At 45.3% G+C, this 27,266-nt stretch overlaps 1 protein-coding gene across 1 annotated transcript in view; it reads left to right on the forward strand.

Annotated features, from left to right (window-relative positions):
• Positions 1–17,793: 17,793 nt before the first annotated feature.
• EPC2 (enhancer of polycomb homolog 2) overlaps positions 17,794–27,266 on the forward strand; it is a 44,990-nt gene continuing 35,517 nt past the window's right edge. The window contains exon 1 of the mRNA XM_069861675.1: positions 17,794–18,199. Within this exon, the coding sequence (XP_069717776.1) occupies positions 18,047–18,199 (153 nt within the window). The 5' untranslated portion in view covers positions 17,794–18,046. The remainder of the gene's footprint in view (positions 18,200–27,266) is intronic.

A 27,266-nucleotide genomic window follows, 5' to 3' on the forward strand; every position in this document is an offset into this window, starting at 1 on the left:
TAGGCCCTTCAGCATGTGCTGTGGTAGCAGAATCGATTGGTGGTGTGCTAATTGATCGTTAAATAAGCTGAGAAACTCCCCTGAGGAACAGGCAGGACAGCGATGGGCAGGGGAGGAGAGCCCGCAGGTCCACCCGAGCACCTGTGGCTTCTTGAAGTTGCAGATAAGTGCCAGGAAAAACTGGATTCTTCCTAAATCCTTGTAATTAATAACATGGTTATGATGGACAAAGTAAAATAGAGAATGAAGGGTTAGAATTAAAATCAGATTCTAACCATTGGATATTTATGGAAGTATTTGCAACCTGAAAACCTGCGTTGAGGCAACAGCTTGTGCAGGGATTGCACGGTGGCTCCTGCTCTAGCAGCTGCTCTAACCGGTTCCTGTGCAGACGCTGAATCCAGGCGCATCTTCAAACTGGGATCCTCGGGTCGGAGAGCGCTGGGAGGCGAACGGCTGTGATGGGAGGAGGTCTCCGAGCTCGGTGGAAGAGCCCGGCCAGCAGCCCCGTTGGTTTCCATACAAAGAGTTAAGTGGAATGAGTTTGTCTCAAGATGAGACACGTGTAGGCATGGAAACGCATCCAAACTACATGTGATCCTGGTTAAAATACTTGGAATACTTGTAGGGGAATTAGGCTGAAGCCCAGTAATGGTGTGAATTAAATCTGTGAGCATTTCCAATACAACCGAAGAGCTCTTACTGGGGGAGTTTCAGCACGGGGTTTGATAAACACACACTCGCGTTTCACAGAGTAACAGCAATTGCTGCATCTGTTAGAACGGATTCGCCTCACAGCAGAGCTGGTGGGACTGAGGAACACGAGAAAGGCAGCAAAGCACAGCAAGCAACAAATTATGGATTATTTGGATTATTCCATGCAAATGTCAAGTTTTAGGAGAGAATGTAGATGTAAATCTTTGTTTGAAAGGCTAAGCGTTGCCATTAAGCAAGTCCATATGACACAGCATCTGCTGGCTCGCTTTTACATCCTTTTATTTTCATGTGTGCTGCGGAGAAGTGTCGGGAATTTCCACATTAGAATTTTAATAACACCATTTCCCCAGCTTCTGCCGCCTGTTGATTTAATGCTTGATGAAGGGAGGTTAAACCCATAACCGCTTCATTAACTACCCAAACCCTAAGTCTTCAAATTTGCTTTTGTGGAGAAATTTTAGTATCAAAACGAAGCCTCCGCTTCCTGAACCCGAGGAGTTGGGTTGTGCTGAGTTGCCCTCCTCAGCACATCGCCTGCTGGTATCCTGAGTCGATCCGTAAAGAATTGTTCCACGTGTGTGGGGAGACTGCTGTCTGGGTAGAAATCTGTTAAATACAAATCAGGAATTGCTCACATCTCCAAATTTTGATTCTGAACTGTGTTGCTCCTGCCCACGGAAGACACTGGCAATTCAGTCCCGTTTGTTTCTTCCATTTCCATGCTGTCATAAAATCATAGAATGGTTTGGGTTGGAAGGGACCTCAAAGCCCATCCAGTCCCACCCCTGCCAGGGGCAGGGACACCTCCCACTGGATCAGGGGCTCCAAGCCCCATCCAGCCTGGCCTTGAACCCCTCCAGGGATGGGGCAGCCACCACTGCCAGGGCCTCCCAGCTCTCATTGTGAAGAAATTCACATTTGTCTGCCCAGTAGCTGCATTCAGACAAAGACAGTTTAATTTCTTGGGAAGACGGGGAGCAGTGTCGTACTCCAGAAGCCCAAGGAGGTATCCATTACTCTGCAGATGTGCGAGGAGCCCGTGCCGAGGGACTCCTATCTACCTGATATCATCAATCTCTCCAAGTATTTCTATAGCTCTCATTACCCCGCGTGCCTCCAGGACAAGAAGCCGAGAACAATTGCCCATTGTCAGTTTATGAAGCAAGTTTTTCATCTTCCTTCCCCAAAGACTAAATACTTAATTAAGTAAATTAAAATTAATTATGGAGTCTGTACAGCAAGATGTTATCACGTCTGTCCCCCAAACTGAGCTCGCTCTGCTGTTCCTGCACACTCGCCTTCCTAATCAGAGAGTCACAGAATGGTTTGGTTGGGACATTTAGGGGCTATCTGGTCCAACCTCCCTGCAGGGAGCAGTGGTGGCTGCCCCATCCCTGGAGGGGTTCAAGGCCAGGCTGGATGGGGCTTGGAGCCCCTGATCCAGTGGGAGGTGTCCCTGCCCCTGGCAGGGGTGGCACTGGAGGGGCTTTAAGGTCCCTTCCAACCCAAACCATTCTATGATTTGTGACATCTTCCACTCAGTTGCTCAGGGCCCCCTCCAACCTGAGGTTGAATGCTTCAGGGATGGGGCTTCTACCGCTTCCCCGGTGCCTCACCTGGTCACAGTGAAGAATTTCTCCCTTATCTCTGCTCTGGATCTGCCCTAAGGCAGGAGTTGCTTGCAGATGGCTTTGTTCAGCTGCACACCTGGAGATGGGAACCAACCTGGAGGTAGGAGTGTTCCAATCATCTGGCCAGGGCCTCGGCTTCGTAAAAACATCTTCACACATTTAAGGTGACGATCTGTGAACCAGGGAGCTGATTCGTAGCGTGCGCGGTCTGAAAACATGCATTTGTCTTCCTGAGCTGAAGCCAAAAGGCTTTTATTTTTGAAAACCTCATTTCATATTAAGCAATACCTAACGATACATTGGGCAAAGTCCCTTTCTAACCAACCCCAAAGGATCTTTGCATGCTCTTCAATGATTTATTGCACTTCTTTAGCAAGAACTTTAAACTGAGCCAAATTCCAAAGGACATGAATGTTGCATTTCTATTAATTAGTTTTCCGTTGAAGACTTTGCCATCAACCATCTACAGTGATTCTCTTATTAACTGTAGATAAGAGTGATTTAAGCATCTAATAATGGATTAAATGGGGTGAATTAAGTGTATCGCAAGGATAGTTGAATCTGCAGCGGAATGGACACAATTATTTAGCAAAGGGAAGGAAATTGTAATAGGTTTATTGATTTTTGATCTTAAACCTTGCAGGAGGTGAACATCTTGAAGGTGTCAAGTATTTTTAGAAGAGCAAATGTACCTGTTCTACAAGCCAATCAGAACCAGGAGACTTCTCAGCAGCGTGTGCAAGTACAGGCTGGGCCAGGCCAAGGAGGGACCTGGGGAAGGGAGAGCAAGAAAGCAGCTGAGAAGGAGCAGCGGGGATGGCTGGGAGTGGGACCTCTCCCCAAAAGAGCTGTTGACCCACGGCAGGGGCAAGGTCATCGAAGGAGACTATGACATACAAATCCAATATTCTTTTCCTTTTTTTTTTTTTTTTTTTGCAATAACAGAAACAGAAGTACAGAACAATGTATTTATTTTATCTTCTGGCATGTAAATGTTGTGTTTCTGAACACAGCATTAAAAATACTGCCTGAATCCTTCTTTTAATTTCCAGAGGACTTTACATCTGGCTGCAACTTGTGATACACGGCAGAATATTCTGAAAAAAAATAATGAAAGTCTGTCAAAGCTTCATCTTCTCCTAGGATGTGATTTAGCAGAAATATTCTGTAGTAGATTGAGTTATGTTTTCTTCTAGCACAGTAATTGGCTTCATGTTTCAAAATACAACCTGCTACAAATGAAGTTTCTCCCATATATTCAGAGGTATCTCATATTTATATCCCAATAAGCTTGTAATTTTGAAGAAATACATTGGCTTTCAGGCCTTGCATGACAGCTGTAGCTCTTTCCATCATTCTTATTCAAGAATATTTGCACAAGTTATCGACTCTGTTACTTCAGAAAAAATCTTTGCAGGTTTGCAGAACAATTTGCCTCCCTTGGTCTCTGCATGTGGCGTAAAGACTCCGCTTACTGAGCTGAGCAAATGTTACCTGTTGACAGCATATTTCTTCTTGGTTCAGCTGTAAATTAGCCCAGGCAGAAGCTTCACAGCAAGTCAGTCTTTGTTATAAGGAAGTTAATTGTTGCCGTGGTGTTGATCTTTCCTGCTTTCATTTCAGACACATCTACGTGCTCCCGGTTTGCTGGGATTGATGAGTGAGGATATATATTGGGAAGTGGTGTGGGTTTGAAGTGGGATTTGCTTTGATATTTCTGTGCAAAGCCATGTGATGGCTCGCTGACTCATGTGGCTGAAAATAGATAGTGGTATCAACCCCAGAATCCTTTACCAATCTCTATTTTATTTGCCTTTTCTTGCTCAGCTAGCTGCTCTTCCAAAAAAAATCCAGGTCATTATTCAAATCTGTGCTTAGATTGAAGCTCCTGGCAGCACCACTCTTACTCACTGATGAATCACACCGGAACCAATTTTGGTCCCACTGAACAATCTATCTGTTGCCTTAGTCATAAGTTTGTTTAGCAAATCACATGATTCTATGTCAGGCTCAAAATAAGCACTTGCTGGAAGGCGGGTACTTATGGAATATCTTTTGGAAAGTTTGCATGTCAGATTTGTACAGATTTATAAAGTTCAGATTAGATTGAAAACTTCTCAAAGTGAAACTAGAGAACCAAAGGTTCTCCCTATGATAAAAGGCCCAGCATTTATCCCAAAAAATGCACCGTTTCAACTCGTACCATTTGCAAAGGAATAAAATGAGTTACAGCTATTAAGCATATCAATCTGTGCTTTTAAATCACAATCAACTGATGGAAAACAGGAGGTGCAAGTAAAATGACCTTTTCTAGGCTGTTTTGTACCAAGGAAATTCAAATCCTTCTCATCACTGTTCTTAGCCAGTTATGTTAAACTGCATATAAATACATCATTCAGCAGCAGAGGGGTCATCACGCTGAGCTACGGCGCAAGAGCATCGGAGCTCAGTGAGCCTGCAAAGCCCCGTGCTCAAGGCAGGAGAGAGCAATTCCCAGGCAAGTCCTTCCATCCCCAACAAAAGCAAGTTCGTACTGACTTCTTAAACGACAGCCAAACAACATTTTATATTAACAGGACTGGCCACGAACCAAGGTAACAGCAACTTACCTGAACTTATGATTTAAAAACTAAACATGCAAAACAAATAACGTAAATAAAACTGTTTCAAAAACTAGTTATCTGAGAACAGAACACTTGTGATATTTTCTTGGAAGGGAGGGCAGAAATTGAGGTTGTGATGATCAGATTATAGATCAGACAGCAGAGAGAAATGAGATTGGGTTGCACCCATCCATAGCTCCAGCTCCATTGTGCCTCACGCATAAACGTTAAGGTGGCAGGAAACTCTGGAAGCGTATTTGCTAAAAGTCCAAAAGCATGGTTATAGGAGGAAAAATATTCATAGAATCACAGAATGGTTTGGGTTGGAAGGGACCTCAAAGCCCATCCAGTAACAACCCATCCTGTCATGGGCAGGGACACCTCCTGCTGGATCAGGGGCTCCAAGCCGCATCCGACCTGGCCTTGGACACCTCCAGGGATGGGGCAGATTTAATATATTCATAAGATTTAATTTATTCAAAGCATATCTTGAATGATGATGTGTCCATAGGAATAGGATAAATGCAGAAACTAGTCTGGCAGCTGACAGCTAAGCCACTGTATTGGGAAAATTACCATTTCCCAATTACCATATTGGGAAAAATACCATCAAATCTTCTGGTGCTGGAGCAGACAAGGGCTCTGCTCTCATTCTGAGCTGGAGACAAGCAAATGCTTTTGCCATGCTGGTTCAGCATGACCCACCTGTCTGTTCCCCCAGCGTAATGAAGACCTGAGGATCTGTTCATCAGGAAATTAATAACCTCAGTGACACGCCAGGACTTACGGTTCCTTGTTGTGGTTGTGCTGTCATTCGGAGAATCTGTTCCCTTTCAGACTGGTGACACAGCAGAACAAAATGTGTTATTAAAGAGGTGCCAGCAGGAAGGGAAAGCCACGTATGTGTAACCATGACTTCCCAATTTAGAAAGTTTTGACACAGTGCAGGTGATACAGGGTCATTGTTTTTTTAATCATCTTTTGAGCTGGTAATCTAGCTATAAAGACACATAATTGCAGCACTTCAGGAATGGTTTAGTGGTGGACTTGGCAGTGTTAGGTTAACAGTTGGACTTGATGACCTTAAGGGTCTTTTCCAACCTAAATGAATCTGTGCGATGCTGTGACATCTGACATTAGAGTGAAACTCATGCATCTGAAACCCACAATCACATAAAAACTCAAGGGCAGACAAGTCAATAGAATCATAGAACAACCAGGTTGGAAGAGACCCACCAGATCATCGAGTCCAACCATTCCTATCAAACACTAAACCATGCCCTTTAGCACCTTGTCCACCCGTGCCTTAAACCCCTCCAGGGAAGGTGAATAGGTACAAATCTCACTGTAGGACTGAGAGAGCCCCGTTCTCCCCTGAGAAAAGGGGGTGTTCATCGACCCCCTGATGGACAAGAGCCCGGAGAGCTGAGCATGTAATGCTGCTGATTTCAACACTGTGTTAGCCTGGGTTCTCACTGCACATTAACCACAGATACCCTTGAAGTAAAGGCAGAAAATAGAAAGGAAAAGCCTATGTCCCATTTCTGTTTATCTCAGCTGCATTTTTACTTGCCTTATAACAGGTCAAGCAGACTGGGGTGTATGGAGAGCCTAGCTCAGTCACACCACTGGTGGGTAGCACTGTGGGGAGGGCAGAGCAGTGCTCTACAGCAGCTACAACTCACACGGAGGACACCGGTAAGAGCTGGGTTAAACAAAGCAGGAGCTGTTGGCACAGCAAAACGCACCTGCATCGCGGATATGGACATGGGAATGGATTACTTCGGGCTCCTTGAAAATGCAACTACCACGCTGGCACTTTTTTCAGTTGAAGATTTATACTAGAACTCTGATGTAATTTTCTTTTTTATATAATGGCAGTATTTCCCGCTCCTTTATTTCTCCTTTGTTTCTAAGAATGATTAATTAGTTGCACTATTCAGGTACTTGCAGAAACATTAGCAAACCCAGTCATTCTTTTGTCTTGCAAGATTTTTGCTGCACCTGGAGCAGCCAGAAGCACTTGGTGTTCTGATCTTTAACCTCATAGGCATTAGTCAGGATTTCAGGGTTAGAAATCTCAAAGGCCCTTTTCATAGAATCATGGAATGGTTTGGGTTGGAAGGGACCTCAAAGCCCATCTAGTGCCACCCCTGCCATGGGCAGGGACACCTCCCACTGGATCAGGGGCTCCAAGCCCCATCCAGCCTGGCCTTGAACCCCTCCAGGGATGGGGCAGCCACCACTCCTCCCTGCTCACTGCAGGCAGGTTAGACCAGATAACCTTTAAATGTTTTACTGGTATAAACGTGCGGCTTCCCTGGAAGCAGGCCTTCTAAAGTGTTTGTTTCTTTATAAGGATATGATTGTACATGTAGCAAGATATTTCAATGACCAGCGAGCAACAGCAATCTGGAAGACTGAACAGATTTGCTATGACTGATGTCTGCGTAATAAGAAGTGTCTTTTCTTACACTATTCTCTTTTTAAAAAACCCTCTTTGGCAAGGAAGTACAGACATCTCAGGCTTCAATGGCTTTATATTGGAAGGGAGAAGATTTACATGAGACCTCAGGAAGAAATTCTTCACGATGAGGGTGGGGAGGAACCAGCCCAGGCTGCCCAGAGCAGGGGTGGCTGCCCCATCCCTGGAGGGGTTCAAGGCCAGGCTGGATGGGGCTTGGAGCCCCTGATCCAGTGGGAGGTGTCCCTGCCCAGGGCACGGGTGGGACTGGATGGGCTTTGAGGTCCCTTTCAACACAAACCATTCCATGATTCTGTGATTTAATCCATTTTTAAATCTGTTTGATGGCTGCATAACTGACAACAGGAGGCTAAAAGCCTTTCTTTTGTCCTTATGAATTTACGTGATGACTGTACTACAAGCGCTACTGCCACTATTCATTGCCAACGTAACGCTTTCATTTTCCTTTTGACTTTCCTTGCAATCAAGCCAATATTTTTGTTTCTTGCTGCACAGCAACATTGTCAAGAGACTTGTTTTCCTGCAATTGCTTTCAGCCCCATTTTCCAAAAAAATTGGGGAAGTACAGAAGACATGAGGGCACTGATAGAAGCGATGATAAACTTCCCTCTGATTAGCATCACAGTCGCATAAAAGCACAATCTTCCCTCCCAGGAAAACACTTCTGGACTACAGTTGCCAACAGCAATTTGAGGACATGGCATTGCTGCAAGGCGCGAGACCTGGGTTATTTCTGCTCAGTAGTGATCATCAGCAAGAGTGGATGAGCAGGCAATTGTTCTCACAAAGTGCCCTTTTGCAAGCACCAGTTACAGGGTGCCGTGCCATCCTTCATTGCCCAAGCATGGGAAGCCTTGATAGAGAGCACGAGGGGCCAGGGATGCTGATGAGCTCTAGATTGGGGGTGACCTACAGGGCCATGGAGTTCAGAGGAACATCAAGAGAAGTAGCAACAAGAGGCACCTCACTGCTTTGGAGGCTCCCTTTCCAGCTATCCCTCCATGATGGGAAGAAAAGCAGGCTGTGTTGGCAAAGCTGCCTTTCTATGGGAAGATGCTTTGCTGCCAGCTGCACCGTGGTTCCTGGTTTTACCGTATTAAGCTGTTAAGCGTGCCCTGCCCACAGTGGTAAGGAGTGCTGCTCCAGATCAGCCTGAAGAATCACAGAATCTTAGAATGGTTTGGGGCTGAAGAGACCTTAAAGCCCATCCAGTGCCACCCCTGCCATGGGCAGGGACACCTCCCACTGGATCAGGGGCTCCAAGCCCCATCCAACCTGGCCTGGAACCCCTCCAGGGATGGGGCAGCCACCCCTGCTCTGGGCAGCCTGGGCCAGGGCCTCCCCACCCTCACAGCAAAACATTTCTGCCTAAGATCTCATCTCCATTTCCCCTCTTTCAGCTGAAAAGCATTCCCCCTCATCCTGTCCCTGCCCTCTCTAATCAAGAGCCCCTCCCCAGCTTTCCTGGAGCCACTTTCAGCGCTGGAAGCTGCTCTAAGGTCTCCCTAGAGCCTTGTCTTCTCCAGGCTGAACAACCCCAACTCGCTCAGCCTGTCCTCACAGCAGAGGTTCTCCAGCCCTTGGATCATCTCAGTGGTCTCCTCTGGACTCTCTCCAACAGCTCCATGTCCTCCCTGTGCTGAGGACTCCAGAACTGGACCCAGGGCTCCAGGTGGGTCTCCCAGAGCGGAGCAGAGGGGCAGGATCCCCTCCCTCCCTGCTGGTCCCTCTGCTCTGGATGCAGCCCAGGACACGGTTGGTTTCTGGGCTGTGAGCACACGTTGCCACCTATATCGAGCTTCTTCTCCCTCAGCACCCCAAACCCTTCTCCTCAGGGCTGCTCTCAATCCATTCTCCACCCAGCCTGTATCCACGTTCAGGATTGTCCCGACCCAGGTGCAGGACCTTGCCCTTGGCCTTGTTGAACCTCATGATGTTCTCACAGCCCCACTTCTTCAGCCTGTCCAGGTCCCTCTGGATGCCATCCCTTCCCTCCAGCGTGTTGACTGTGTCACACAGCTGGGTGTTGTTGGCAAACAAGGGTACCCTCAAGATAATCCTACCAAGGCAGAACTAGTTGGGCAGAGCAAGTGGTGCCTGTATTAATCAGTAAGAAAAATCATTGTATCTGGGTCTCTGCTCCAGAGGATGGCAATGACCAGGGTTATTTTTTGTTTTAGGTAAGCATGTCACTTTTGGAGCATTTATAAAAGGTTACATTTTACATATTTCCTGATTTCTTCTTTTTACAGCCGTCTGCAAATTTATTTTTAGAATGCAGACCCACTTCTAACCTTCTGCTAAAAGTCAGCAGAATGATGAAGCTCTGAGGAAGAAAGGGAGCATCTCGTGCTGCTGGGGAAGAGTTTTCAGAGTCTACTTTAGGGCAGTGCCTTCACTCTGAGTTCTGAACTCCAAATACAAATTGTAATGAGATTTAATGCTCTGTGATTCTTACTTTATTGGTACTTTAAGTGGCAGGGTGGGGGTTGTTTTTTAATTAGTTAACACAAGCTGGGGAGCTCCCACCTCCTCAAAACACGTTGATTTGGCAAATAAATAAATAAATAAAAATCTTGTGTTTTCCTCTTGAGCTGTGAGATGTTGGGATAAATTTGTATATATTTATAAACTTGGGTTTTATGCTTCTGTCTGCTAGATTTTCCTCAATGAGATCTGAGTAAATCTCTCTCTAAGGCCTGCTCTTATTTCCCAAAACTTAACGGTATAAGTACAACCCTCGCTCTGTCCCGTTTACAACAGGAGTTTTCTGGTTCTGGCCATAACCACCCTTTTCCTCTTCAGCGGTTGCTGCTTTGTGAAGATGTTTTTTTTCCAGGTGGTAAAACAAGTGAAAATACAAGACCCACACGTGTCACGCACACCTTGCCAGCAGTGGAAGCTGCAGCACCCTTGAGAATGACCAGGAAGGGACTAGCCTGTGCCGAGCTTCATCTGGTTCTGTTTAGTCCAAAGGTCTTTTTTTATAGCTGGGGGAAGAGAATGGGGAAGAGTATTTGTTTGAAAAGAAATAATACAAATTAGAGATTTCCTGATGTGCAGGAGTCATGTTTACACGCTTTGGTGTTATCACCTTCTGTTCGCTTGCATATATTCCAGTTAATGACAAGAGAAGAAGCTGTTACCGTGAAGCCCCAGGCCCGTCTGCCAAACCTACGTGTGAGGAACCAAACCAGCTGCCTGAACGCAATCTCATTGCACAATTCTACTGCAACATCTGCAAGACCAAATCATGCATGATGTCAAAGGCACTGCACTGGAATCTCCTGTCAAGTCTTCTGTGTCAAATACCAAAAGAACTAAGGTTCCTTCCATGCTGACCATTTTCAACAATAAGTGATGTCAAATAGGTTTAAAATGTTTTTGCTGGACTTTTTAACATTTGTGATTAATCCTTATGAGTCCGTTCTGACTTGTTTCTATTGAAGTGAGTCCAGAGGAGGCCATGGAGATGATCCGAGGGCTGGAGCACCTCCCGTACAAGGCCAGGCTGAGACAGTTGGGGTTGTTCAGCCTGGAGAAGGCTCCAGGGAGACCTTAAAGTGGCTTCCAGCACTGAAAGGGGCTCTAGGAAATCTGGGGAGGGACTCTTGATCAGGGAGTGCAGGGATAGGATGAGGGGGAATGATTTTCACATGAAAGATGGGAGATTGAGTTGAGATCTTATGAAGAAACTTCTTCCTAATGAGGGTGGGAGGCCCTGGCCCAGGCTGCCCAGAGCAGTGGTGGCTGCCCCATCCCTGGAGGGGTTCAAGGCCAGGTTGGATGGGGCTTGGAGCAACCTCATCCAATGGGAGGTGTCCCTACCATGGCAGGGGTGGGACTAGATGAGCTTTGAGGTCCCTTCTAACCCAAACCGTTCCATGATTCTATGATTTTTCAATGTGTTTCTCTCTTGAGACACGGTGATTTCCATAACGTGAACTCACATTCCATATTTAAGCTATGAGTATCCTTATTATTACATACCCTTTGGTGGAAAAGTTTTGCTGTTTTAGATCACCATTTCTGGTTCATATTCTATTCTGCGTGTTTTAAAAACCAACCTGATTTCTGTGTCTCTGAGCTGCACTCGTACTGGTGGTTAACGGCTTCAGTTGACGTTCTGCATATGCTCCATTGAAATACTAACAGTGGAGGAGAGGAATAGAGAGATGAATGCATGTCAACTTCAATGAGGGACGACTTTCAGCCTACAAAGGTAAAAGTTAATGTCTTTACAAGCACCTAAGAATGACCTCTATTAAAATGAAAGCTTTCTGTTGAGCAAACTGGTTGTTCTGTAAGGAAGCAGGGTGTCACATAAAAACATACAGGTTTATGGCATATAATTCTAAACCAAATTAATCTGGTTTTCTAATTGCCTTGTTGTTATCTAACTTGTTGAATTGTGTCATAATAGAGCACAGTCACAGTCAAGAGTAGATTTATCCTTTGACTAAGAATCCAAGGTTTTATACAATACAAAATAGCTGCACCAGGTTCCTTTAAAGAGCTGACGGCCCCTCCTGTGCCTGTGTTAACCTTCAGACATAAAGCACACTTTCCTTTCATTTGAAATGTGTTTCTTGACATGGATATTTTTGGTATAAAACTCTCAAATCAGGAGCTTCCTGCTGCTTCCCAGCTCAAGCATCTTTCATCCTTTTACCTTCCTGTGATAATTTTGGGAATCAGCTATTTTCATAGCTGCCTTTTTATTGAGTTTTATATGGTGTCTGTTGCTGTCAGGCTCAAGATTTTAACTTAATTTTCAGCTGTTACAATTTCCATTCAGAGTTTTAAATCTTCCAAGAAGCTATTCCATACTAGATTTCAGGTTTTGGCTGATAGGTTTTGGTGACCTTAAAGAGGAAAATGTACAGCCTGCCAGTCCCCTAAACCCTCTGAATAATTTGAAATAGAAATGGTTTGGAACAGCTGATGCATTTAACTGTGAACAGTAGCCACTAAGCATGCTTAGTAGCTACTTTGATCAAGCTCTTTTTCCTGACAAAACCCCCTTTGAAATGAATAGGACAGAGGTTCCTTTCACTTCAATAGGAGTTCTCAGACACAGGGAGAAAGAAGGACTTCATAACCTTTAAAAAGACTCCCCTAGCTCATTCATATATCTCCTGGAAAGCTCAGCACTTTCCCTTGTGTTGGAGTTACGAAGCCAGCCTCCTGGCTACTTTTAGGCTCCCTTCTAGTGAAGCTTTTCTTAAACAGGAGATTAAAACACTCCGTAATGAGACGGCTGCTGCTGCTGCCCAGGCAGGAATCCTGAGTGTACAATGGCCATACTGGTGACTTCGGAAATATTTGTTAGCGTGGATCCATCAGCATCACTCTCCTAATCACACCTGCACAGTGTGTACCTACCACGCTGCAGAAGGCAAAGACCTTTCTTCTTGATGATTCTTGTTGTGTGTTCACAGTCAAATCATTAGCATCCTAAAATTCTAGTTATTCTTTAACACCATACAATTAACAAAGGTGTCATACACCTCATGAGGATGAAAGGCACACCTTAAACACTCCTGGAATCTCTCTATCCTGTCCATGCATTTTCTTTGTAATACCTCTTGAACTTACATGGAAAGATCACATAATATGAAGAACTACTACATGCTCATGACATGTCTTATTGCAATAATGGAGAATTTTTGACATAATCATCGATAAGTGGTGCTTCTGCTTGGAGTAAGACTAATGCATGGAGAGATATTATTAGCCAAAAAACCCCCAAAAGTAGAAAGAAACAGGAAAAACTTGCAAAAAGACCTTAGCAAATGACCCAGGCTTTAAGCAGCCACAAAGAGAACAAGCACTCCTTGTGTTAGGTGTCACTATGGAGAAGCAGAACTAAAGGCAAGGATGTGATAAAGCACCCGAGCCTATATAGCTCTAACATACCCATTGATGTATGTGCATATGAAATTTGGGTATTTTTGGTCCATCCAGCTTGCAAGTGGGCATATTCAATACCATTATCGCACACAGAAAATTGGAAGACAAGTCAGAATTCAACTACCAAACAAATAATTTCATGTGAGACATTGTTCCCTTGATTTGTACACCAGAAGTAAATTATTTTGTCTGTAGGCCATTTTTCTGCAGTTGAGATTCTTCAGCAAACCTGTAATATTTTACAAGATGAAGAGATCAGAGTACGTACTGAAAAGATGTACAGTTCTGGCTCAAAATTAAGCTCATATAAGTTGAAAGTTTAGTTCTACCCAGCTGGCTCTGTGCAAGGGCTTTTTTGACTGCCAGTTGTTCAGCCTGGAGACAAGAAGGCTTCAGGCAGACCTTAGAGCAGCTCCCAGGACTGAAAGGGGCTCCAGGAAAGCTGGGGAGGGGCTCTGGATCAGGGAGGGCAGGGATAGGTTGGGGGGCGAACAGTTTTAAGCTGAAAGAGGGGAGATTGAGATGAGATACATAAAAAGCCTCAGTTACCTATAGGGCATTACTTAAAAAAAAAATTGCATTGCTTGTAGAAATAAAATAATGGGACAAGTTTAGAACTAAGAGCAACCTAGAGGGCAAATGTGTTGTACTTTTGTTCTTGTTTGTTTGTTTGTTTAAGCAGTGAAAAAGAACAGAACATGGACACAAAAGGAAAAGCTTATTACTGTTCAGTTGAGCTAACCGAAAAAGCAAAAAAATTCTTATGGTAGCATTTAAAATGCCTCTTTCTTGCTAGAAGGGAAGCAGAAGGAGGCGAGTCCTTCTTGTCTTTTACCTACTTGAGGAAGGACTTGAGGAGGAACTGCCTGTTCCATGCAGTTAACTGAGCCTTTTCAAAGGCACGTTATCCATACAGCAGGGCATGACAGAATCTGTGTAATGGCATTTACACGGAAAATTCACAAAACGTGCACTGAAAATGCATTTTACTCACTGAGGCTGGAATTCACGCCCCTCATGCTGCAGGGGAAGCTGATGCTCGGGCACAATTGTAAATGTCTCTGCTAAGACGTGAAGGTGGCTCCTAGCAGGCAAGGCTGAATTCAGCTCAGGCACATGTTTAAGTAGCTGATAAAGAAGACAACTTCAGGCAGTTGCAGGAACATTCACAGAACTCCTCCTTTTGCTAGATCAGTCATCATGATGCAAACCTAACTCCTGAGCTGCCGAGAGCTGCAGTGACTGCTCTTGCTACCACTTTTGTCTGGCCAAAACAGCATGACAACCTTTATTTCCACTTCCAGTTTCTCAGAGCTGTCAGGACTAACTTATTCTGGAGAGCCGCGAGGCTGCACAAGATGCAGAGTCTCTGGGTCACGAAGAGCCCATGGCTTAATTCAACTCTGTGATGGTGCTGCGCAGCAAGACCGAGCTCCAAAGCTCATCTAGAAGAGCATCACAATTACTCTTCAGAAAACAGCAACTCTCTCCTGCTACCAGTCAATTGTGAATCAATTTAGAGGATTCAAAATGCTTTTGGGCTTTGGAAGTTCAGCCACTTCTGAAACGGTGCTGAATTATAAATTCTAAGCTAGAAACCACACAGCTTTCAAGTGTTTGTGTGAAGATAAATGTTGTTGAAAGCATCTCTTGTGCAGCTGGGGCAGCTATAACCAAGATTGGTACCAAGCTCTCTGAACTGCCTTATGGTGTGGTTCCACATAAAGCCTGTTAGTTCTAATCCAAGCCAAGAATTGATTCTCTTTATGAATAACAATATTTTGAGGGAATTATAAATCTGTGCAATCTACCACAGTTTTGTTCTCTGTTCCTTTTCTCATAATTTTTAGAGCTTCACTTGTTCATACGACTATCACTGTACACCAGCCTGGTGCTTTCCTAGGAGTAGCTAATGTAACTTCCAGATCTCATTCCCAAGCCAGTTCAGGTCCTTGGCTCATGACTGTGATGTTATTGCTGCTTCTTTTTTTCCCTCTTGTGTATTACTGTGCTTGTTTTGTCTACCTTATCTCTCTCTCTCTCTAGCTGACACAGTCCTTCAGTCTTCGTTTTGTAAATCACGTGTTTATCACGAGCTGTAGTTGCTTTGAAGGTAACTAAAAACAAACAGCAATTCAGAGACTGAACTTATTTGATTGAGCCTTTTCTTTTTTTAAATCACAATAATGGGATATTGGATACAGTTGACACCATGGTCCAAAGTTTTGCCTGCCAAACAGTTCCAGTTTGTCCCAGAGACAGAAAACTGCACCGACAACTCCTGCAAGAGCTCTGTGGTCGGAGTGAACAAAACCAGCTGCCCCCATCTCAGGGTGACAAAGCAACGTGGAAGCAACGAGGTGTTTGAAGGACTAAAGCTCTTTGATGAAGAGCTTTCCAGACTTAAATACATCAACCTGATGTGGGAAGCTCTGAACTAGCAGAGGACTCTGGCTTTGTCCACGTGGATTACTCTTTCCAAGTTGGATGCCTTGTTCCAGTTTAGTGTTGTATCCTTTGAAAGCAGGAGAATTGAAGAGAAGCAAAGCACTTCTAGTGCTGAAGAGCATCAATGAGCACACACCACGGAGCTACCCCTGAGTAAATCTAGACCTACAGACAGTTCTTTTACACACAAAAAGCACGTAATTTTGTGGTACGCAGAACTTGACATCTCTTCAAGGCCCGGTCCATGCAGCAAGCAACACAGGACATCACTGAGGAAAGCAATAAAGAAAAATTGAGCATTATGAGTTAGTTTCTGAAGTGTTGGTTTGTAACAACAACGAGTATTAATTCTCTTGGTGGTGTTTTCTATTGCTAAAATGTTTTAATCCCCAAATAGCTAACGCTGCATGCTGTGGGCTGAGGAGAAGAGCTCGTGGGTGGGATGTGGGCTTGGGAGAGAAGGATCCTATCCTCCTTGCCACACAGTCCCCACATGGGTCTCCACAGGGTCACTCTGGTGTCTGCCACCTGCTGTGGGGCAGCAGCAGGGCCTCAGCACTGATTTTCTGCAGTCACAAGCACCTCGCGGGACAGTATGACCCCTCTGCCATCCTGTCCTGCCTCAGCTGGCACCGTCTGTCCCATCCTGCCTCAGCAGGCAACATCCCATCCCACCTCCATGGGCACTGTCCTCTCCTGTCCTGTCCCATCCCTCCCCATCTTGATCTGCTTGTGCCATCCTGTTCTGTCCCATCTCAGCGGGCACTGTCCCATCCCACTTGTCCTATCCCATCCCACCCCATCCCATCTTGTCCAGCTCGTCCAATCCCACCCTGTCCTGCTTGTCGTATCCTGCCCATCCCAACCCCCTCATTCCCTCCCATCTCATCCCATCCTGCTTATCTCATCATCTCATCTCATTCCATTTCGTCCCATTGCATCCTGTCCCACTTATCCCATCCTGTCCCACCCCATCCCACTTATCTCATCCCATCCCATCCCATATTGTCCCACCTATCCCATTCTGTCCCACTTATCCCATCCCACTTATCCCATTCCATCACTCTTGTGCCATCCCATTGCATCCTGTCCCACTTATCCCACCCTGTCTTATCCCATCACATCCCGTCCCATCCCTGTTGTCCCATCTAGTCCCACTTATCCCATCCCAGTTATCCCATCCCATCCTATCCCTCTTGTCCCATCTAGTCCCATTTATCCCATCCCTTCCCAGCTATCCCATCCCATCATAGCTATCCCATCACAGTTATCCCATCCCATTCCGTCCCTCTTGTCCCATCCCATCCTGTCCCTCTTGTCCCATCCCATCCCATCCCTGTTGTCCCATCTAGTCCCACTTATCCCATCCCATCCCATCCCATCCTAGCTATCCCATCCCAGTTATCCCATCCCATCCCACCCTATCCCTCTTGTCCCATCTAGTCCCACTTATCCCATCCCAGCTATCCCATCCCATCCCATCCCTGTTGTCCCATCTAGTCCCACTTATCCCATCCCATCCCATCCCAGCTATCCCATCCCATCCTATTCCATCCCACCCCAGTTATCCCATCCCATCCCAGCTATCCCATCCCATCCCATCCCTGTTGTCCCATCTAGTCCCACTTATCCCATCCCACTTATCCCATCGCAGCTATCCCATCCCATCCTATTCCATCCCACCCCAGTTATCCCATCCCATTCCAGTTATCCCATCCCATCCCAGTTATCCCATCCCATCCCATCCCATCCCATCCCAGTTATCCCATCCCAGTTATCCCATCCCAGTTATCCCATCCCAGTTATCCCATCCCATCCCATCCCATCCATCCCATCCCATCCCAGTTATCCCATCCCATCCCATCCCAGTTATCCCGTCCCGCTCCCCGCTCTCACCCCCCCCCCGCCCCCGCCGGCTGCGCGCGCACCGCGCTCCCCTCTCCCCCCTCCCCCGCCCCCCCCCCCCCGCCGCGGTGGCTGCCGGGATCGCTGCCCGCCGCGGTTAATGTCCGCCATGTTTGCCATGGCGCAGGGAGCGGATCGAGCGAGCCCGGCGCGGATCTAAGGGCTGCGGGGCGTGCGCTGTGAGCTACGGGCGGCCCCGCCGAGACCTGTTCCGGGCCGGCGGGACTCTCCATGGTGGTGCGGGGCCGGTGCGGGCGCGGGAGCGGCTGGGAGGCGGCGGCCAGGCCGCACTGAAGGCCCCCCCCCCCCCGCCCGCCCGCGGTTGTTATTGTGAGGGGGAGACAATGAGCAAACTCTCCTTCCGAGCCCGGGCGCTAGACGCCGCCAAACCGCTGCCCATCTACCGCGGCAAGGACATGCCCGACCTCAACGACTGCGTCTCCATCAACCGGGCTGTGCCGCAGATGCCCACGGGGATGGAGAAAGAGGAGGAATCGGTAAGGGAGCCGCGCAGGGGGGGCACCATATCAGACGCCTCCCCGCACGGGGAAATAGGCCCTCGGCATTCACCAAGCGCAACTACGCACGCTCCCCGCCGTAGCGCCTCGCGGCGCCTATGGGGCGCTGCGCAAAGAGCGTGGCGTAAGCTGCTGCCCGGCGCCGTAAGCGGGCCCTGCTCCGCCATCTTCTTGGCGTCCAGGCGCGCGACTGTTTTGATTCGTGGTGGTGGGCGGCGGGGGGGGCCCTTACGCTAGCGTAAGCGGAGAGGACTTTACGTTAGCGTAAAGAGGGAAGCCTTTACGCTAGCGTAAGGCAGGAGGAAGGCGTAAGCCGCGTCTGTGAATGAGCGGGCGGGCGCTGTGGTTACGGAGTCGGCGTAGCGTGCTGATACAGAAAGTGGTGACTGATGAAGAAAGCGGAATACTTTGATTTAAGCTAAAGTAGAGTTTATCCCAGTAAGTGTTTTTTTTGAAAGGTAGACAGACTGCCCCTCGGATAGCATATGCTTTTCCATTCACTACTCATTCTTTGGAGAAGGTAATTTCTTCTGTTCAGCGTGATCTGTGCTGAACAGATGTGTCTATTTCTATAATCACTTGTCTGCAGCCTTTCCCTGATACAAAAAGCAGCGACTATTAGAAAAACTGGAATACTTTGATTTAAGCTCAAGTTCTTCCAAGTAACTCTTTTTATCCAAAAGTTAGACAGAATGTTCCTCTGACAGCATGGGGGTTTTAATATGATGTTTTTTTGAAGTTGTGTTTCTCCAGGCACCGTTACATCTTGTGTTCAGTCTGATCTGTGCTGAACAGATGTGTCTGTTTCTATAATCGCCTCTGTTTGCAACATTTCCCTATCTCAAACGCAAGGTCAGACGTGGAGCTGGAGCTAGCTCTAAAATTAGCAAGAGACTTGGCTGTTGTGAAGTTCCTAATAACATTAAGATGAGTCCTTGGAGAGTAACAGCATAAGCATAAGATTTCTGGGACAATTTATACACGTGCATGTAAGTGGGAAATACATTCTGTGCCCAGCTCTTGTCTCGCTGCACATGACTGATGGAGATCACTGCCTCAGGTTTCCCAGGCCTGATTAAAGGGTGCTTGCTTTTTAAAACTCTGAAACGAGTCTTAGAGAGTTTATTTACTGGCATTTTCACTATCGGTGGCTTTGCTGCCACCGCCGCTTGCTGTGTGCCTGGGGCACCGGAGCTGGGGAACAGGAATGTGAGTCGAGTGGCTGCTTGAGTTGTCCACGTGTGGGTCAAGGCTGGAGAAGAGGGGGGTTAACGATGGCTTGCAGAGCACATTCCCACTGCTGAGGTGGCAGGGGAGCTCGGGGTGGTTGTCACCAAGATGTGTCCCACTCCTGCTTTTCCAAACGAGGTGTCCTGCACATCCAGCATCAGCTGCAGGGGATGCATTCAGTGTAGGGCTTTTAGGCACTTTGGTGATTTCCAAATAAACCAGCAAGTGTTAGAGATGTGATGCTTGTTTTTGTAGGGCTATGGGGGGAAAGCTTTTGCCCACCTGAAAAACCTTATCTTTACTCAAGTTTCTGAGTTTGGTTTGTTTTTTTTTTTTTATGAGAACCGCTTTGAAAATACATACCCGTGGTTCTGGTGTTGTTTATAAATTACTGCTTTGCCTTACTGAGCTTTAAGCATCCTCAAACAGTCGTGTGTGGCTGTTGCTTCACGTCTGTATTTGGATGTTGAGCTGATAGTAAATGCAATCTCAAGAATTTCTTCAATGAATCCGTGTCTCCGCCTTGGCCAAACCTCTGTGTGTGTGGATTGGCTTTTCCCAGGCTGCAGCTGTCAAAGGAGGCTCCATGTCTCCCTGATTGAGTTTCTCACTTGATTGTTGGTATAAAAGAACCCTCTGTCTTACCGTTGTGGGTTTCTCTCCATTTCCCCCATTATTTTATAACGTGCAATGCACTGACTAAAACTTCCAACGTGGAGTAAATTTCCTCTGGAATCTGGGAATGTGTTTTAAAAACGGTGTGGTACAAATGAAGCAATCTTGGGAGGGTAATTTGGTTTTTCTCAGTCTTTAAAATATACCTTGTAGTGCTGTGTTTGGATTTAATGTTTATAAAACAAGCAGTATTCTTCACAATGGCTGTGTTGTTTTGATAAATCATGTTTTAAATAAACTTGTTAGTGGGAAATTGCTGTACGAGTTCAAGCAAGCAGGCTGCTTGTGGGCTGCTTGAATGATTGTGAAGATGATTAGATTCGTACTTAAGTGTTGTACTGAAATGCTGCTTCTCTGTAAGAATGAGATTTATTTTCTCTTTGCTGAAACGTGGCTGTATTCGAGATGCTGTTTAGTAGTCTCAAAATGAACCGGTCGTCGAAGCAGTATTAGACAAGGTTATGAACCGTGCTGTTAATCGCCTGTTAGGATGTTCGCAGCGTAGTGGCAGTTTCATTCATGCAGCATCATTCTGTAAGCCTGAGTGTTTGTGGTAGCAGTGTGTTAAGCCCTTCTAGGAAAAGCTGTTGTGGGTGGCACTGACTAAATGTTTGAGAAGTATTTAATCAGCTTTTATTCACAGTAAGCATCGCTGTGATCGATGCGGTGTACTTTGAAAGGGATTCTTGGGGGGTGAGAGAGGACCCACATATTCATTCCTGACATCTCAATTACTTGGGGGTCTCAAGGGCTTTTTTAGCCCAGACCTTTGCGAGGCGTGCACCTTTTGGAGGGCATTTGAGCCGTCCAGTGGCTGATGATTTATTTACACGTGCTGTGCAGAGGCCCAGAGCGTCGCTGCGGCCCCGTACGCTCTTTCCATGCCGCGCTGCCCTGCGCAGGTCTCATAGTGCAGTATGTCACGGGGTCACGCATCCTCCTGGGCTGACCTTCCCTGGAAATAACACAGCGTTTACAGATTGGCAAGGTTTAAAGTGGTTAAGATCGACTCCTCTGCCTGACCTCTTCTCCACAACCTCATTTTGTGATTTGCTTTGTTCATGATTGATATTTTGTGTATACAAAGATGCAAATTGTGGTCCATTTGTTTTTAATGTGGGGGGGGTTTGTGTGTGTTTTGCCTCTTTGTTTTGTGGTGGGTGGGGTTTTTTGTTTGTTTTTTTAACTACTACTGTTCAAAACAGAAGAAAGTTCAAAGCCTGGGGGGAGTTTAATGATTATCACTCATTTTCTACTACTAAAGTTACTTGGACTGCATATTGAAATATCAGTTGATGTAGTTCCAGGCTGGGCAACTGCAGGTCATCCTGCTGCAGAAAATTATACTGCCTGGTTTGTCAGCATGTGCGCCTTTACTAGACTTCTCTTTTGATTTGATCTTGATCAATATTTTGGAGCTACTTCTGTTTAAGTGTCTTAGAGATTTATATCCACTGCAGCATTTTACGAATCGGCAGCTCATTTCCCTCACTTGGAGATCCCAGTTGTAAGAGAATTAGGCTCTGATTTGTCCCATATTTATGTTGGCAAGTGTTTATAATCTACCCTAAATTAAACCTGAGGAAGAAAATTGCTGGGTTTGTTCTTTGTGTTGCTTTGTTTGTTTGTTTTTAAACTTGTGTAAGAGAGAGCGAGCACTGCTAAGGAAAAGCAGGAAGATGCCCTTTTGTGAGCTTCAGAAACTGAGCAGGAACACTCTGTTTTTTGCTCTGATGAGTAAGAGTTGTGTTTCCTAATGCTAATGAATTGTTCTGGCTGGGAGAGGGGAAAGTTGCAGAGTAGATAAGCCCTGGTGTTGTGTCTTATCACATAACTGTGTGCTTTTATTTGAATACCTATTACTGTAGATTGTAGAGGTGCACGCGGTGGGGGGAATCGTGCCTGGTAATGAGGCAAGTTCAGGCTTAAGGCTTTCAGCAGTAAATTCCCTCGAGCTGTTAGGAAGCTAAAAGTGTGGTAGTAATTGAGGAAGCCTGGGTTGCCTGGTCAAAGCTATCTGCAAGTTCATCTCAAAATTTTTGTTTGAACGTACGTTCATTTATAGCAAAGTTTGACACTGCATGGCAAGGCTGGGGTTATAGAGGGAAAAATGCATGAATAGCAAGTTAAGGACATGGTTTAACATTAATAAAATGCTGACAGAGCACGAATGAAAAGTGACTTTCATTCTCAGTCCCTGAGTGATCACCTTGGGATGATCTTTCACCGATCGTTAAATATAATGTTCAGTTTTGAGTATTTTGACGTGCTGGAAGTGGATAACTTTGAAGATGTTTTTCCTTGCTTTCCTGTTCATACTCTGCATCCCTTGGTTCATTCAGTTTCTGTTGTAACACTGGGAACATGAAGTGCTCAGCATCTGGCTTTCAGGGCATCCTGGAGCTAGTGATGCTTTGAAGCAGCGTGCGTTCTCCTTTTAAAGCAGAGAACATAAGCTGTGCACAAGTCAGTTTTCTGTTTGGATATTTTTGCCGATAAGGTATAACATACTCAGTGTTTTTGCTGGTACTGTGAACTGGAAGAGTTCAAGCAGGACTTTGACATATGTGCATACACACAGAAATATCATTAATTTTATGGAGACGCTTACATACTTGCCTTTATTAAAAAAAAAATGTTCTCTTGTGATCCAGGCCTATAGTCGCATTTTTTGCACATATTCTTATTCCCGAATGTTGGGTTGGGTTTTTTTTGTGTGTGCTTTCTGTTTATAAGATCAAATAATAGTCACTTCCTAATCTTTTCTTGGAGGGGCTTCATCCTACATGTGTGAGCACAACCACATTGGTGTTGGTTGAGGCTCGCTCTGCATTTGCCCCTTTGCTCCGATGTTGAAATGGGACACGTTTTACAGATCATTTGGGATTTTGTGCGTTGTATTAGCTGATAGTGGTGTTTGTTTTATAAGGAGATGAATGGAGTTGATTGCATATTGCAGCTAGTTCTGTGCAGTCTTGTTTGATACCTACCCTGCGCACTGGAATTGTCTTAAATGCATCCATGCTACTGTCTTGCTCTCTTCAATGGAATTGAAGTTTGGAGTTCAGTGATCGAGTTACCCCTCTTTGTACTTCCCCGTCTTTATTTGGAAGCTTAAGTCTTTTAAAGCTGTGGAAAATGTTATAGATAATCACTTTCATAGCATAAATAGATTTTTTTTTTCTTTTAGTCCCAATTTAGCAATAAATAGTTATACTAAATTATAGTTGTTAAACAACAGGTGCCTTAAAACAATAAGCTTACTTTTGATGATGATATTTTCTTTTAGAGAGAGGTGAAGTTCTGTTATTGTGCTGTCAACATCCATGACTTCTGGGAAGGTACTTAAATAAATGCAATCAAGTACTACAGACTCGCAGGAAGGGGGAGGTTGGCAGGAGCTCTGGAGATCATCTTGGCCGACCTCCTGCTCAAGCAGGCCCTCCAGTTGTCCAGGACCTCATGCAGATGGCTTTTGAATATCATAGAATCACTAGGTTGGAAATATCTCCAAGATGGGAGGACTTATTGAAGCTGTTGATGAGAAGTATCTGCTGGTACTGTCTGATGTGCTCAGGTTTAGGTTGAAAACACAAACAGACATAAATGACTCCCCACGTGGGCAAAATGTGTTGTAATTGGAGATTTCTGTCTTGGATATGCACTCTTAATGTGTGGTTGGTCCCGCAAAGTTGCGTGAGGAGCTTTGTAGAGCAAGGAAGAAGCTAGGACACCAGTGTGTAAAGTAAGTTAACGGAGGTTAACTTGAGTTCAGACCACGCAAATAATCTGTAAAACAGAAGTTCCTCAAAAAGACTATGAAAATCTGAGTAAGAAACTTAAAAGATTGTACTTCCATGCAAAACCAAGTGAAATCCAGACAGCAGACTTTTTTCTTGGGGAAGACATGGGGTTGGTTTGATTAAAATCAATAGCTTATGTGTTCAGGAAATGGAATTCCCAGTATAAGATTATTTCTCAGTTTGAGTTCAGAACCTTCATTTGTTTACTTATTTGAGGTATCTGTGCTGGCGTCACTTCAGTTTGGTAGTAGGTACTGTAATGCTCTTATTATTCACGGAATCTTCAGTTCTGTTTGAGCCCTTCCCCTGCCTCCAGGTCCTGTGTTTTCCTCCCTCCCTTTGAGCCCCATTGCATCACACAGTGAGGTTCCTCAGAAATGCACGGTTTGGCTCCGTTCCCCAGCCATCATCTCAATTTTCAGCTGTGATCCTCTATCCTTCCTGTGCTCTCACCTGCAGGATATTTTTGTGGCTAACAGAAACTTCCTTCCAGGCCTTCCCTGGTACTTTTTAATGTCCGGTCTGGTGGTGGTGTATCAGAATTATCACGGAGTAGGCTGGCTTGTGTTAGCGTGATGCCGCAGTGGGAGTGAAAACAAGCTGTTGGTGAGCATCGATGGGGAGTAGACCCTATCTAAATGCTAGAGCAGCTGAGCACGGTGAACTGCTGAACTGAGGAGCTTTAGATTTTATTCTTCTGTATTTATGTGGCTAAAATTAAAGCACACAAAGGTTTGCTCTTAAGCCTCAAATTCCCTATCAGTTTATTAGCGCTTATCACATTAATGCCCATCGGCTCACCTGTAATGACTTGAGTGCAGGCTTAGCCTGTGACACAGGTCAGGTCACTTCTCGTGGAGTGTCATTTTAAGATAGGGCTGAGATCTGTGATCTGCGGCTCTAGGCGTGTCCTGAGGCCCATCTGACTCCACCATGGGAGGTGGAAGCCCACCGTGGTGAAGCGGAGCATCCTGCACTGAGCGTGTGGGGATTGGGAACAGAGAAGCAGGAAACTGCTCTGCTTTTGGTGTCCCCTTGAGGTTAGAAGGGTTCAGCGCTATCGGAAGACCACACTGCCATTTAGATAAAGCTGCATTTTTGCTGCAGGCCAGAGTCTGCACCGGGTCAGTTAACACCCCTCTGTTGAATCTGCCCTGGCTTGTTTGGGTGCCTGAGTGTAGCAGAGAACAATGGGATCTGCGGGGACGCTAATTGAGAGTCACACCTCCAGTCATTATGCAGGAACTTTCCCTTATGGGTAGGTTTCCTCAAGCTGACGTGTAATTCCGCGAGGAAAGCTTAGGAGAATGTTTTGAAATCTGCCTCTTTGTGCTTGTGTTGCTCAGCTCTGGAACATCTCAAATGTAGGTAGCAATTTTTCCTTTTCCTTCGACTTAAAATCTTGGAAAGATATACCTCGGGCAGCTTCCGTTGTGCTTTGATTTACGTGGAGTCAGGTTTCATATTGCTCCTCCTTGGCAGACTTGAGCGGCAGTTCCTGTGTTGATTGAGATCAGTTGAGATGTCCCGTTTGGATAATTCAGCTCAGCAGACAGTGTGTTAATCTTGGCTTTAATTATTTTTAATAAAAAGGAGCATTTTTATTGGTGTTGGACATTCAGAAGGGTATTTGCAATCTCTTTTGCCAATAAGGCTAATAAACTACACCTTGCTTGTACTTACTGGAATGGTGTTATGCCCTAGCATATTTATCACTAACTGTTCAACTTTTTAAAGGATAAATAACACATTTAGTTTTTAACATAAACAAATCACTGTTGAACCTTAGGTGTTCCAAAAGCCTTTGGTGGTGTAACATTGAGAACTGAACCAGAACCGAATTACTGTTTATGGAAAGGAGTGAGAAGGAGGGAAAATAATTCTGTGACACTGAAAGTCTTATCAATATAGACTGTTGTAGTTTTGCACTTAATGTCAAATAGTTCTGAGGAAAAAAAACTGAAGTATTTTGGAGTATGCTGTTTTAAAATTTCTCTTATAGTCCATTTTGCAAACTCCTACTTGTTAATATCTAAAAGCCACTGTATAGTGTAACTGAAGGCGTTGCACTACAGTACCATCCCTGTCCAGAGCAGAACTGCTCTAAATGCAAGGGATGGGGAGTTTGAAGAAGAGAATCAGAGTTATTTTTCCTGATTTACTTTGGTGCAGTTCTTGCCGTTTTCGTGGCTCTAACTCACGCTTTTTATCCCTTTGACTAGTTTGGGTTGCAGAATAGAAACCATTTGTCCTTTGAAGCATCCTGGTAACCTCTGATTACCCTGTGATAAGCTTAGATAGATATAAAAAACCCACTGGGTGTCTCGCACTGGTATCCAGTGACCAGATAAGTAAGACAGAGATACCCTTATTACAGAAAGATAAAATGTAATTATGTGTTTTTGAGTTGAAGTCGTGTTTCAGTTAAAATGGAATTTTGTAGTTAATTTTTAATCATTTTAATTCCTACCAGTTACTCTGTGTTCTTGAGGGTTATTTTTAATCCTTTTTCTAAGTTGTTTTCTATCCTTGTTCAAAGTTTCTAACTTTAGAACCAACCTCTGCTGTCTCTTTCTTATTGTGACACGATGGATATCTGAGTTGTTCATCAGATCTTCAGCACTCCAGGTTACATCACTTTGATGAGGACATTTGTTTTAAAAATTTTGTATAATATTGGTGTGTGTAACTGAGTTGAATAAAAATCCATAGTAAGAACTTCAGGTCTTACTCCTGGAAAGAGGCTGATTTGCATGGGTCAGCAGGTTAACTGCACAGTGCACTGAGAGAGGGAGAGGTACTGTAAGCAGCACGTTCTTCTTAAATGTAGAAGTTATTGCTGAGACTTTCCAGGCCGTTGCGTTGCTGATGAAGATGAAGTTAACGGGCTCGTTTGGTACTCAGGCTCTTGGTAACTTTGGGGCTAAGGCAGCCAGTTCTGCTGTGGCCATAGGAACTTGGTTTTAATGCCTACGTTTCATTTAGGCAGCAGGGCATGTTCCCAACCTCTTGATCTTCAAATGTCATAACTGGGCACCAACAACACCAAGACCCTCTTACCCCCTTTGCCATGAGTGGGAACTGGTGTTTCAAAAGACCTGAGTTTAATACAAATGTGATGCTTTTTCTCTGCTAAAAGTGTTGTAGAGCAAGTACCCTCGAACATCTTGGCCAGGTGAGGCTCTTGAGGAGCTTCAGGTGAGTTGTCTGTGCTGGGACCAGCATGTGTAATGAAGTTGTTGGGTAATGATATCTCTAATTGTGGGGTGAAGTGAGGCAGCAGCTGTTCTGCCTTTCCCTGGTGTTTGTGGCTTCCCAGCAGGGAGACGGATCCTGTG

This window comes from Phaenicophaeus curvirostris, chromosome 7, assembly GCF_032191515.1.
Source record: "Phaenicophaeus curvirostris isolate KB17595 chromosome 7, BPBGC_Pcur_1.0, whole genome shotgun sequence".
In the NCBI taxonomy this organism is placed as follows: Eukaryota; Metazoa; Chordata; class Aves; order Cuculiformes; family Cuculidae; genus Phaenicophaeus; species Phaenicophaeus curvirostris.